General features: G+C 40.7%; 1 protein-coding gene across 3 annotated transcripts in view; it reads right to left on the bottom strand.

Annotated features, from left to right (window-relative positions):
• Positions 1-15,174, bottom strand: part of LOC120554750 (rho GTPase-activating protein 6-like) — a 76,821-nt gene that overhangs the window by 38,474 nt on the left and 23,173 nt on the right. The window contains exon 1 of one of the 3 annotated variants that reach the window (XM_039793783.1): positions 1,708-2,104. The exons of the other annotated variants lie outside the window; for them this stretch is intronic. Within the exon in view, the coding sequence (XP_039649717.1) occupies positions 1,708-1,749 (42 nt within the window). The 5' untranslated portion in view covers positions 1,750-2,104. Of the gene's footprint in view, positions 1-1,707; positions 2,105-15,174 lie in introns of those variants that run through there. 3 annotated transcript variants of the gene reach the window in all.

A 15,174-nucleotide genomic window follows, 5' to 3' on the forward strand; every position in this document is an offset into this window, starting at 1 on the left:
GGATACTGTCTATAATAGGTTCCTAATTTAATATTTTTGATCCAGACAAGCACTTTGAGATGTCGGATTACCTGCCATAATCACCAGAATGCTGACTAGCCATACCAATGACTTAGATAATTGATAAAGAGCTGACAAGATTGATTAATTCATTAAAAAGAAAATATAGCTATTAACAGTAGATTTGTTGTTGAAGTCATATTTTTCAAGCAATAATACAAATAACTCCCTGGTTTTAGCACCTATAATGTGATATTAAACTGAATATCGTTTGGGTTTTGGAGCTTGGGAAATTTTTAGGGCTGCAACTAATGATTATTGTCATGATGATCTACTGATCATTTTCTCCATTCATTGTTCAGTCTAAGAAATGTTGAAATATGCTATAATCATATAGGTATTCTACATAGTGTGTCTTTTCACATTGTGTTTAAAATGTGTCAGTTTTGCTCTTTAGTCCAGTCAGACCGCCCATTTTGAAGGCCATCATGTATTTATTGGGTTCACAAAAGGAGACAAGTAACAGCCCAGATACGTACATCAAAGTTAATGTCCCTAGAAAGATGACATGCACTGTAGTGGATCAAGAACAATTTGGCGAGTGCACTGAAGCCTCATCAGCCTGTGTTGGATGAATTTTAGACTACTGTGGGCCATGTGGCAACGACTTTCACACCACACTAGCCACACTACAAAGCACAAATCTAGACCACAGCGTGCCACCAGCCGAGCCAAAGAAAATTGTATTGTTTTCCAATCAATGCTTGTAGCTTTATGAGGGCTTCCAGCCACAGAAACATTGCTTATAAAGAGACAGACCACTAGAGCAGTCAGCAGAGGATTCCTCCCCACCAGAGAGGAGGAGGAGGAGAAGGGGGGGGGGGATGGAAACAGAAGGAGGGGGCCGAGAAGAGGGCAGATGATAAAACACTAGCATGTTTAAATCGGTGTCCACGACACAAACCAACTCAATTCCCACATTCGAATAAACCTGTTCTGCAATCTGCCAAATATGAACTCCAAAATGCTGAGTTTCATTTTGAAGGTGCAGTTCTCATCAGAGCCCTCGTCGGTCGGTCCTCAAGGCCTTGACCCATATCTGTGTGTTTTGCCCTCATGTGGCCACCGAGCTTTGAGGTGTAGAGTGTCAAACACAGCACCTGTGGCTGTAGCAGCAGTCTGCTTCAGGCTTCTGTGTCTTCACTGAGCTGCTTTCAGAGCAAGAGTCTCCTCTTCAAACCAGGAAACCTGTGTGGTCCTGTGTGCCTGTATATGTTCAAACTCTTAACCACCACATGTCACTTAAAACGTTCCATCACAGGAAGTGTTTGCATGTTGAGCCCCCCTTCTCTGCTCAGTTTCATATTTCTGCTTTCCGTCACCGACATTCTACAGCGAAATAAGTTTTGTTTTGTCAGATTTATATATATATTGCATAATAAATGCATGCAAGTTTGTTGACTAAAATATAGAAAACAAATTCTACAATGGCACTTTTTATGCACAATATCAGTAAGGCAGAGAGATGCTTTAAATTCGATATGCAAAATTGTCCTCAAGTCATGCAGGAAATAAACATGTTTCCCTCAGTTCCTCACACACGCACGCACACACTAGACGTGCACGCGCGTCCGCGACAACAGAAGATGCAAGCCCTCAAGCCGCGTTCATTATAATGAATTTATGGCCAATAAACCGAGTACTTACAAGATAGGAATTTTGCCTTTCGAAGAACACTGAGTCTCCCATGGTCCCGAAAAAAGTATCCACATATAGTAAACACCCAAAAATTGAGATGCAACAAATGATATCCCGTTAGAAAATAAGTCCAAAAGAAAGTGTGTGTGTGCGTCGGAGCGGAGCGTTGAAAAGGGTCTCCGCGAATCACTTGTCTTCTCCCTCTTCTGCATTCAAGACAAACAAAGTCCTTGGACTTCTTGTTCACTGCAAGTCACCGCAGCTTTTAAGAGTTGATGTCATGTCTTTACACCAGTCAGACGCGCGTGTCAGAAAACCATCTGTGCCAGGAAGGACACCATAGCGCGTAATGCGTAACGGATCCATACCGCGCGCTCCGTGGACTCTGGTGAAGACAGATGCTGAACCAAGCGAGTAGAGGCAGAGGGAGCGCTGTCAGTGTGAGTTGGAGCTTCCGGTAAAGATTTTCAAAATATAATCGGCTTTGGCAATTTTTCAACAAAAATACCAGAAAATAGGATGAAAACTGAGACAGACGAGTTTAGAAATGATGTTCAACATAAATAAATAAATAATTCTAGAACATAATTAAAATGACAAGAGTGACGGTGCTTGTTTTAGAAAAGGTGTTTTAATAATTGGAATCATTTAGAGATTTGAGTCACAAAAGATCACTTTTGACCAGGATACAAATGTGGCCAACATTAGCCATGCCATATCTAATACTCTTGATTGAAAACTTTCAATCCAAAACACCTTTTGTTTGTTCACCTCAGTCCTACTTGTATGAATATATCATGCATTTATTGCATTTTAGCTATTATATTGAGGTATTTGACATTGAAAAATTGAGAGAGACAGAGGGGGCAGGGGAGGGGCACTACAGGAGGAGGTCTAGCAGTGGAAGAAGCTTTTGATTATCAACAGCAGGGCTGCTCAAATGTTTTCATGTCAGGGACCCACAAAGGGAGCTCCACAGTTGATAAGATTTGACTCTGGTGGGCGCCCGGATAGCTCAGTTGGTAGAGCCGGCGCCCATATATAGAGGTTTACTCCTTGACTCAGCGGGCCCGGGTTCGACTCCGCACAGCCCTTTGCTGCATGTCATTCCCCCTCTCGCTCCCTTTCATTTCTTCAGCTGTCCTATCCATAAAGGCTTAAAATTATCTTAAAAAAAAAAAAAAAAAAAAGAAGAGAGATTTTAGTGTTTTTGATAGTTATTCGTAAATAACTATACCTGTTTTTGCTGTAGGTAAGAAGGAAATAAGGTTGATAATTACACATTGAATTCATTACATGTCATTTAGCTGACGCTTTTATCCAAAGCGACTTCCAATTAAGTGCTTTAAACCCTGAAGGTGCAAACTCCAGACAAGTAGTTTTTTTTTGTTTTTTTTTTCAAACTGGATCTCCTGTGAGAAGAGCTATTTCTGCCATCCTCGCTGGAAATATGCAGAAATGCGTCATACTCACTTATCTCAGCTTGTGGAAAGTTGATATTTTGGAGATAAAAGGTTTCTTCCTTGTGACAAATGGCTTGCTGTAGGCCACATTAGAGTAGCAAATAAATCACAGCGTAGAGAATTTACTGGACAAACCGCAGAACCAAGTCTGTGATTGCTTGCTTCCATTGTAAAAATCAATGGTAATTTTAATTTGAGCATTCCCCTTTTGAAATACGCTCTTATAAGAGCGACCACGAAAGGCCAGTCCATCACTGGAAGACTTTAAACAGGAGGGGGAGGCTTGTCTGGGTTTGTGTAATGTGGAACCAGCATTGTGCAATCTGTGTCTAAAGACCGTGCTTGCATCGTAGCTAGTGAAAAAAACAGAAGCATCCAAAACAAATAGAGCACAACCCATTTTAATGGGGACAAAATAGCTTAAGAATATGAGCTGACCTCATACATACATACACACACACACTTACTGAGAGTTAATAAAAAACATTTGCTTTGCAGGAGTGGGTTTATCGAGGACACAACCACAACCACATTCTTTTCTCAAATTTTTTATAAACCGTACGTATGAATGAGTGAGTGGGTTAATGAGTGAGAGAGAGACACTGAATTCTCTGCTTATCAGATAGTGCCGTAGCCATTTAAAGAATGCTGAGAAGTTAAGAGGAACACTTACTTTACTCTAAAATCTAGAGATAACAGATAAACTGCAGAGGACCAAGTCAGCCATAAAACCGGCGCTGTGCTGTACGTGTGTATCTCACACAGGCATCATCACAATCCTGCAGTGTGATAAAGTTACAGGTGACGGAAAAACCTGTTCTGGCAGGGAGTAGCTATTTGACAGACAGACTGCATATCAGAGCTTGTCTAAATGAGGTTGGTCAAACATTTGAGGTGTTGTATAAAATTGTCTTGGAACAGAAGGTGGAGTCTTTAATTCTCAGTTTTGCCACTTTTTGTTATTTATTCAGCTGCATGCAAGTCATTTGGGATGAGAATGACTTGATGTGAGGATATAAAGAAATAATAAGAAGGCTGTCTAAATACCGAATATTTCTGCAGAGTTAAACATTTCTGTAAAGTTATATTCACTGCGACGTAGTTTTTAGTGTTGTAACACAAACGATTAACTATTTTGAACTTGATTCCGATTCCAAACCCATCAGATCCAGTCATGTTTGCATGTTCATCAGTTGTCATGGAAATAAATCTGCTGATATGCGAGCTCAGTAGCTGTTATGATTTTTTATATATATAAAAAATTATTTATATATATATATATATATATATATACACACACACATACACACACACAGTACAGGCCAAAAGTTTGGACACACCTCATTCAATGGGTTTCCTTTATTTTCATGACTATTTACATTTTAGATTCTCACTAAAGGCATCAAAACTATGAATGAACACATGTGGAATTATGTACTTAACAAAAAAGTGTGAAATAACTGAAAACATGTCTTATATTTTAGATTCCTCAAAGTAGCCACCCTTTGCTCTGATTACTGCTTTGCACATTCTTGGCATTCTCTTGATGAGCTTCAAGAGGTAGTCACCTGAAATGGTTTTCCAACAGTCTTGAAGGAGTTCCCAGAGATGCTTAGCACTTGTTGGCCCTTTTGCCTTCACTATGCGGTCCAGCTCACCCCAAACCATCTTGATTGGGTTCAGGTCACATGTGACTGTGGAGGCCAGGTCATCTGGCGCAGCACTCCATCACTCTCCTTCTTGGTCAAATAGCCCTTACACAGCCTGGAGGTGTCTTTGGGGTCATTGTCCTGTTGAAAAATAAATGATGGTCCAACTAAACTCAAACCGGATGGGATGGCATGTCGCTGCAGGATGCTGTGGTAGCCATGCTGGTTTAGTATGCCTTCAATTTTTAATAAATCCCCAACAGTGTCACCAGCAAAGCACCCCCACACCATCACACCTCCTCCTCCATGCTTCACAGTGGGAACCAGGCATGTAGAATCCATCCGTTCACCTTTTCTGCGTCGCACAAAGACACGGCGGTTGGAACCAAAGATCTCAAATTTGGACTCATCAGACCAAAGCACAGATTTCCTCTGGTCTAATGTCCATTCCTTGTGTTTCTTGGCCCAAACAAATCTCTTCTGCTTGTTGCCTCTCCTTAGCAGTGGTTTCCTAGCAGCTATTTGACCATGAAGGCCTGATTCGCGCGGTCTCCTCTTAACAGTTGTTCTAGAGATGTGTCTGCTGCTAGAACTCTGTGTGGTATTCATCCGGTCTCTAATCTGAGCTGCTGTTAACTTGCAATTTATGAGGCTGGTGACTCAGATGAACTTATCCTCAGCAGCAGAGGTGACTCTTGGGCTTCTGTTCCTGGGGCGGTCCTCATGTGAGCCAGTTTCGTTGTAGAGCTTGATGGTTTTTGCGACTGCACTTAGGGACACATTCAAAGTTTTCGCAATTTTCCGGACTGACTGGCCTTCATTTGTTAAAGTAATGATGGCCACTCGTTTCTCTTTACTTAGCTGATTGGTTCTTGCCGTAAGATGAATTCTAACGGTTGTCCAATAGGGCTGTCGGCTGTGTATCAACCTGACTGACAACACAACTGATGGTCCCAATTTTCAAGGTAAAGAATGGACTTTCATGCTTAAAGACAAATTGGTTAATGATAGGTTTGGTATTTACGCATGCAGGTGTTTGAATGTATCTCATCTATTCTAGGGATCTTCCATATAAGGATTAGTTTTCAAAGTGTTATATCTCACAGAAAGAAATAGACTGGAATGTGTGAATCTATTAGAAGCATCTTTCCTAAAAGGAGTAGTTTGAAAGTAACTGTCCCACAAAAATAGACTTGACTGTGTGAAGACAAAAAAAGAAGAGTATAAAAAGGGTTTATTCTGGTGTTCAAGTCAGTCACCCTTGTGCAGACACTTGTGTATGTGCAACGGTCGCCTCACTGTCGTGCGAGTTTGTTCACTGTTTGAATAAAGCTGCCGATAACAATTAATACTACATTTACTTTTCAGGTCAATATTTGAATTGCCAAGTTAAATAATTGTCTTGCTATTGCTTGCTAAAAAAAAAAAAATAGTCCTAACATATGAACATATGACAGCTACATTCCTCGGGATGATGTTGAGGAAATATAGAAGGGAGGAGAAAGATTTATTTATTTTTTTCTCCTTAAAAACACTTTTTTTGGTCCTGTAGGAGGAGCCTAATGTCTCCTAAAATGGTGTTTCAATTGTCCCAGTATGACCATGGCTCACACAATAAACAGAGGCCTGTGGGAGGGAAGGCTGGAGGAGAAGGGAGTACAAGAAGAAGAGAAGGGAAGAGAGGAGAAAAAAGGCTGACATGGATGTGCGTTTGTACACGCATATTGCAATTGGCAACATGCACGTGCTACTACTGCACTTTAGAGCACGATGACATTGTTTGCAAAGGCCACTGCAACGCAAAGTCTGAATCTACACGTCCCTTGAGCCGGCCATCACTTCTCATATCATCTTGAAATTGTTAAAATTATGCTGAAATGAGGCCCCCGTGTGATCATATATCAATTTCAAAGAACACTCTGGATTTTCCACTGTTGAATTTGGCACGGCCTGTTTGTGTTGATATATCACATCCCTGCTATTAAGTGTCAATCTGGAGAAGAAGCAGCTTGGAGTTTAGGCAACAGAAGTGACAGTGAGGAATATTTACAGCAATTTAAATCTGCATCATGTTTTCCCTTTTTTGCAATCCTTAATAACCTCTAATACACCTCAATTAAAATAAAAAGATACTTTAGACCCACACTGCTTACATTATTTACTATAAATGCACATCTTGAGATTTCTTATATTATTTTAAAGGGAACATGTGAGCCCAGCTTGTAATTCCAGAGCTGTACGGTGAAGGCGGGCTGCAAAATGTTAATGTATACATCGTTCAGTCGGGAGGTGCAGCACCCCTCCTTCCAAAGGCCGAATGCCTGAGTTGTGAAATCACTCCATCCAGTGGAAAGTATTCCGTAAAAGTGTTTTAAGGCCATCCAGTAAATGACAGAGAAAAATCCCGCAAGGGCTTCGATCTGTTTTATAAACACTCGCGAAAAAGATTTTGCAAGGCCCAGATCGAAGTATTTGCGTGTGTTGCATCACATGCACAAGCTTGCCTCGCTCCCAGAGGATGCCGGGGTCAAGAACCATATCTCCTTATAGTTCATAACTCATAACAGCTGCAAAGGTTGTTCTCAATATGTATACATTTGTCCAAATAGTTGCTTAAAGTATAAAATGGCAACATGATTTCTCCAAGTGAGTGATATCATTCATTTTATATATATTTTTTACATGATTTAAAAAAAAAAAAAAAAAAAAAAAAGATTATGACAACAACAAAGGGATGGTATCTGAACCAAATATTTTGCAAAGACGCTGATTAATTTTGTTATCCACGTTTGGGCCTTTAGTCTGGTTTCCACAATAGTCACAAATATAACACCCTGCCTACAGTAGTGTTTTTAAACCCTCTAAAAAAACACAAAAGATTCTTTGAGTTAGGTATCTGGAAAAGACTCCTATCCACAAGAATCTCATAAAATATTTCAATAATCTTATCATATGTGATCCTACGCCTGTTTGTAACCGTTGACAAATCAGATGCAGCTGATCAAATTCAAGGAAAAAATCTAAATAAGCAATACATATATGACCATCGTGCAGCTGATAAACAGGACAAAAGAGCAGAACTATGGAGTGTTTTCCTGCTTATTAGCTATATCTCTCTTTCTTTCAGAAGATTAACTTTGACCTCCGTTTCACAAGGCAGCCCGAACAACGGGCGTTAGAGAAAGAAAATGAGAGCGAGGGTGGGGGGGGGAATGGTAAAAACTGGGCACACACAAACGAATTTACAGCAGGAGCTGCACAAAGCAGCTCTGGGGGGATGACCTCAGAAGTGGGGAATGTGTGTGTGTGTGTGTGTGTGTGTGTGTGTGTGTGTGTGTGTGTGTGTGTGTGTGTGTGTGTGTGTGTGTGTGTGTGTGTGTGTGTGTGTAAAAGAGAGAGAGACCGAGGGAGACAGTGCTTCACTTGGGAGGTAAATACAGAAGACACATGCAAAAAAATATATATAAACAAATTATTTCTTGTCAAGGGTCTTAAACCACAATGTCCCTACAGAGACGACCCTCGTCCAGCGGGAAAAAAAAATTTTTTAAATAGAGGAACTGATCACTCAACATCCACCAAACACAGGACAACACACACACACACGCACACACACACACACACACACACACACACAACGTGACGACAGCGTGGGTCTGGATTCAATCTGGACGCTTCTATCAACAGGCCAACCCAGTTGTCCTAAATCTCCATACTCTGTCCTGAGGGCCAATAGACCGAGAGAGGGGCATAGGAGCGGGGGGTGGGTGGGGGTGTAAGTAAAGAATTTTGGGTACTAGCCCAGCAAGGCTATATGGCTTTCATCTCCTTACCACCTCCATTAGACCGTGCTTAAAGCGGCTGGCAGGTCAGGTCTGCTCTGCAGTGGAATTGATTAGCCCTGACCTGAGGGCTACTACATTTAGCAAGATAGAGATATATGTTTTGCAAGAGGAAACGTTTAGAATGGAAAATATAAAAGTAGAGAGGTGAATTTCGTCGCAAACCACCTGCATACCTTGCGTGGAATAGTTGTTTCTGAGGAATGTATGTCAATGTGCCATTTAAAAAAAAAAAAAAAAAAGCCAAGTTCCATTCTCTATGGAAAACAATCTTGACTTTATTCCTTGACACATGCACTTCCAATCCATCCATCAGTTGTAGCCAAACCTATGTATAGGACTTTGACTATTTATTCAATGACACACACTTGTTACTGTTTGATCCCTTTGATTGACAAGAACCAATCTGAGCTTGAAATGGTGCACCTTTCTTAGTTTAATGACAAAGAAATCTGAAAGGAAATGGATGACCGTATCGAGCAGTTGTTTTTGACTCAGTACCTGGGCTAGATAGGTGTACAAATCTTTTCACATTGACTGTATATACATCACAATGTCAAATGAACATCCAAAGGACCACCCAAGTATGATCACAAATATTGTGTAAAGTATCTAAAATCAACTGTGCCCCAGGGATTTGAAAAATACATTCCAAATTGCATTTAGAAATCCCCTCATTTAAGGAACCAGATGAAGAAATCATACGTCTGCCTTCAACAGCAAGGACAAGCAATTCACTTTGATCACTTTGTCAGAAATTCATAATGAGTAATCACACATCATCTCTTATTTTTATAGCTGCTGAGAAATAATAAAAAAATTGAAAATACGTGGTCGGTTAATAATTATTGGTTTGGCAAAAGCAATCCGCCAAGTCTCTTACATACTTTCTCAATGTAGTTTGATTGTTGTTTGTCCATAGTTCATTTAGTTACACAAAGCTCTCCAAACATAAGGAACCACTTGCTATCACACATCACCATTCGTTCTCTTATACGAATGCTTTTGTTTTAGGTTTTGGGTCATTTCCTACAGTTGGTTTGGCATTTGTTTGCCTGAATGAGAAAGCACTGTCATGTTGATTGCAGTTGTCTTTATTAGAGCATAGATACGGTGTTGTAAATGTTTATTTTCCAAGCAAAGGCCGACGGTAAATGTATCCTTGGTCTTGTTCCAGTTGAAACATAGTGTTTTAAAACCAGCATTGTTGACTCTGTCACCTCGTAAGTGGACTGAATGAATTGCTAACAATCGCTCAAATGTTGATTATTAGGGCAGCACTTCAAGTTAAGTGTTCACTCACACCAGATTCAGCAGGGGTCACAAACCGCTGTTTTTGCTTGTCGAGAGTAAAATAGGTTGAGTCCGTTTTTGAAAAATGTAAATACTTATTCCGTGGCAAAACTTTATACCATACTACTAAATATGTACACAGTGTGACATTTTCCACTCACAAGACACTAGTACCAGCATGGTTGTCTCAATGTTCCTGTGTGCTGGTGTTTATATCAGCATGCATACCTTTTCAGTGTGTTTGCGTCACACAACTTTTAGTGACGTCATCTCCAAGGAAGAAAATAAATCGGGTTTTTAGTAGTGAAGTCTGCCCGTGTGGCTTTTCACTCATCTGTGTATATGTCTATCTGCGTCGCGCCTCATCTGTCTGTCTCGCCGTCCATGTATAGATGTGCTAATCTGACCCTCCACCCTTCTACCCATCTATCTATCTTGTATCGTCTTGCCTGCCTGCCTGCCTGCCTGCCTGCTCTGTCAGCTTGTTTACATGACCGGCTAGGCTGGCAGCTTTCTTCCTGAGAATGCTGGGTATAGTTTTTCCACTCAGGTCAGGTGCTTTGAAGACGGAAATGGAGCAAAAAAGTGTCTTTTGTTTTGAAATATGTTAGCTTAAAATTTTCACCTTTTTTGTTTATCAGGCACTCCCACACAAGGCTGGATGAATAAATGGTATTATCTTATCACAAATAGCATAACTTGATCATACTGAATGAGTGAGTTTGATCTTTTCTTTTGTCACCGTTCATATAGAGCTCATGTGCGCAACAAATATAACCTGTTCGTGCCTCAAGTGTGACTGAATGGCCTTGTTGTCTGCATAGTAAAGGCTGTTTCACATACAGATGCCTTGTCTTTCAGCTTCAGCTCCTCCACCTTAATGCATGCACACACAGTGTCCTCCACCTCCCACGCCTCCTTAATGTTTTCTGCCACAACAGTTGCCATGGTGTCTCAGCTTGCCAGCTGTGCCGGACAGCACAATGACAAGTACGTGTGTGTTTCTGCGATAGTGTGCGTGTATGCATGTGTTTGTATACCCACGTCTCAGCATATAATATGATGTGATAATGCAGTCGATTAGTGCATTTTAAACCATGTGCCATGATCCCTCAGAAACCATTAATTTTATATTTCATGTGTGGTCAACTATTTGTGTAATGTCAAGTCTGACATGTCATTTTGAATAAATGCAGTCTCCATTCTTGCCATTCAGAATTATTTTCACATCAAGCCAAACTGTTGAGAAAACACTGCAAAAGGCCCTGGGAAAATAATTGCAGATATTTCTGTGTTTTTTTGCTGTGTGTGATGCATTTGATGGCAGCAAGAAAGCAGAAAATATCCTTCACTTGTTGCCATGGCACCACATTGAAAGCGTCTGGATCATTATGTGAAACAGGGGGAGCGATGTGATATCAACATGCTCACATGAGCTTTGGGATAAAAAGTCAAAGATTTGTCTGGGGTTCTTGAATATTTCTTAAAAATACTCCAAATTTGAGTTGAAGTCTAGACATGAGACGGATTCTAGAAAAACAACAGACCAGAAATAAACCTCAAATACAACATAAGTTTAAGAAGAAGAAATGTCTTCACTCTTGTGCAAAATTAATTTAGTGTCTGATTCACATAATGCAGTGAAACAAACCGTAACTTATTTTCTCTCTCTTGCAAACTAAAACGCACAGAGGCTTTCCCACAAATTCATTTTTCGTTAATTAAAGGTGGCAGCACTTGAGAAAACACCAGCTCCACACCTGCTATAACACATCAAGAAATCCACACTTTGAAAAACTCCTCACTTTGCCTTCTTTCTTTGGTCACTGACACAGTTCTGCCTGACATAGAGGGTTTAGACCAACTCTTGAGTTAACTACTGGAACAGCCGTTGAGGAGTCTCTCTCTGTTGAGTGAATCTCAAGAGACTCCTGAGAGGAGGGTTTGGAATAGCTTGAACAATAGAATAAAATGTCCACTGAGTGATGTGACGTGAGTGTGTTGGCTCGGCCTCCTTCGGGTGAAGGATAGCATCTCTCTCGGCACATTTATCCAAACACTTGGTGTGCCTGCGTGTGTGTATTTGCGCACAGGCTTTTGGGTGTATGAATCTGCCATCGTGGATGTGGGAGATTGATTAGCAACCATTCTGGGAAGTTTTGAAGTATTATGCTTAGTGTTTTGCTCTGAGTTTGAGTTTATGAGATTATATGAACTTGTTTTACATAAACTCAGTTGGTTTTTGGTCATTTGACTTATTGCAAATCTGCACCACAAAAGTACACTATGAACTAATACAGTGTCTATATTATGGTCTACTTTCAAGAACAGTCAGAACAAATGGTGAATTGTTATTCTTACACTTCGGCTATTGTACAGATTGAACAAACAAGCTTTAGAGGTGCTGGTAGTGGGGTTGGGTATCGAAATGACAGATATCTACCAGACTGAATGGCAACGCAGATATCGGTGCCTAATTTCAGTGCGACTTAAATGCCGTGCACTCCCCTCCGGTGCTCCGAAACTGACGTTACGGGCAACCGAAGCATCACTTCACGAAAGAATTGGTGAATTCCAACACCGAGATGTGCAACAGTCTGCAGCTCAGTGTAGCTGCACTTTGCGAGACACCGTGGCCACTGCCGCTGTCGGACTCTGAGAAACAATACAGACGGGACTTAATGGTGCATTCAATTGCTCCTCATAAACTTATGGTGTATTCGAGTGCAACTTCAGAAACTCAAGCTGTTGTTGTGAAGTTCCCTTCTGCCATCCAGTGGTTCTATTTTTTAACAGCAATTGACTGGTAAGATAAGCTATTGGTATTATATTTTAAATAAGTTATTTAAATTTGACCATATGGACTTAGCAATCAACAAGCCTTTCTTTAATGTTGCCGACTGTCATTTTGTGATCTTCTTTTTTTTAAGCATCGTTTCTAGCACTGTTTAGGCGCTGGCACAGTTTTAAAAGTATCAATATCAAATTAACCCTGGCTGGTAGGCAGGTTTTGTTACCTTTGGACAGAGCCAGGCTAGCCATGTCCCCCTTGTTTGTTTGTGCTATGCTAAGCTAACAATCTGATCTTGGAGGTGACAGGGTGCAAACACCATGCACAGACAGTGAGCAGTCTAGGTCAGTAATGTCTCTCTGGCTTCATGTACACCACATATTTGTAACATTCTTAATTGGTGTAAAGGGCGAGGCAAGTTCAAGGATGAATGACCAGTTTAGTCCATGTTAACTTCTGAAAGGGAAAGTAATTGGGGGTGCTTTTACACAATTACTCAGATAATTTACTATATTGATTGAGCAGTCAAATTGCCCTGCTAGCCTAGAGTTCACAGCAATCAGTCACCTATTGTGGATGGTGACTGATCCATGTACATACAGGGATCCAATCACTTGCCCGAATGCAAATGAGTTTGCTCAGCATCGCCAACGCTTTGTCAAATCACATGTTTTTTTATGCAAATGTGGTTTATATGAAATGACTCAAGCACCAGAGGTGAGGGTATGTAGACAATATGGAACTGAATAGCCGAGTGTATGATACAAGGGCTCAGCTGCTTTTATTATTCTGCTTGTTTTCCATGATAATCAGCTCAATCTGGCGAACAGTTCACCTGTTTCAGATGCAAATCAACTTGTTCGATTTTTCAGGTATCGGGTGGTTCTCGAAGCCTGTAAAGGACATAGGTTTCTGTACTTAAAATGATGCAGTTGTTAAAATCCAAAATAAGAGGCACCATCTTAGAAAATGTGGAAGTGTTCAGAAATACACCTGAGATTGACATACTTTCCTCAACCTCTGCCCTTCTCCTCCTCCCTGGAGTTGTATCTCTTTCTCTGCCACGCCTTCCTTTTTCTTTCTTTGTACTCTCTCTTTCATCTGTGTCTTCTTTCTGGTGTTTTTGGTACAGTCTGTCCCACCATTTACACCATTTAAACCCATCTCGTCTGACAATTGCCAAGCAATTGCTTCGTTTATTTGCTAAATGGAGACCAACAGATGTAGTTTACAGTCAGTGTTAATCTGTCATCGTTACTTTGGTCAGGCATTAATAGACTACGAACTCATTTGAACCCTTAGTGCCATAACAAACGAGCACAAGTGACATTGCTTGGACAGTCCCTGCATCTGTGTTTATCTGTGTGTGTGTGTGTGTGTGTGTGTGTGTGTGTGTGTGTGTGTGTGTGTGTGTGTGTGTGTGTGTGTGTGTGTGTGTGTGTGTGTGTGTGTGTGTGTGTGTGTGTGTGGACAGTCCCTGCATCTGTGTTTATGTGTGTGTGTGTGTGTGTGTGTTGGAATTCCAAGATTTTTCCAATATTCATTTGCACTTGCATGCATGTATGTATGCATATGTTTAGTACGTGCTTGTACGTTCAGACACTATGTGCAGTATGTTTGCATAGCTCTATACACAGTCTATGAATGCGACTGTGTGTGATCTCTGCAGCATGTAAGTCACCCCACCCAAGCCTATCAAACCCTTTATCAAAGTCAAACTGAGCGGCCTCAGTTCCTCTCAGTTCAAGGCGTAAACATTTAGTCAGCAGTATAAACACAGCAGCCTTCTACGAATACTCTGTTCACAAATGACAGCAATGCTTTTATCCTGCTACAGATAATACGAGTGAAAGACAAAACTGTTGATCCCTCCGAATATGCAACACATGCAGCTATGAAGTTATGCCGCTTTGATAAACTGTCAAGTCTGAAGCAGTCCTTTTGAAATGAAGTGTGTTTATCAGAGATGTGATATTTTTGAGAGATGCCTTGAGACAAGAATCTGCAGTAAATTCTGACATAATGAAATGCAGAAAGAATACTAGTGTGTGGCTCGGTCTCAGTCTCGGTGATGTGTAGTCAATTGGTAAGAAAATGAATTACCTTACAGTTTTAGTCTTATTTTATCGTGATCTTCTCTTTCCCACTCACTGATTAAGTTCCTATTATTTTCTCTGTTCAACAAACTTTTAGTGTCTCCCGAATTGATGAAGTCTGCCTGCATTTTGTCTAGCTTAGTGTTAAAACAAAGCATTTTACTGTGGTCACTGTGAGTGAGACCTTCTCTTAAAGAGCCGGAGCAAACTCCAGCGGCGCTCACCCCTCGTTTAAACAAAGGACCGTTTTTCAATCGTTTGAGCAGGCGTATCTATGCTCATCTACTCAGATATTTTTGTTATTCTCTTGCTTCCTGTAACTTTGTATAAAACCTTGACCAG

This window comes from Perca fluviatilis, chromosome 24, assembly GCF_010015445.1.
Source record: "Perca fluviatilis chromosome 24, GENO_Pfluv_1.0, whole genome shotgun sequence".
Taxonomy (NCBI): domain Eukaryota; kingdom Metazoa; phylum Chordata; class Actinopteri; order Perciformes; family Percidae; genus Perca; species Perca fluviatilis.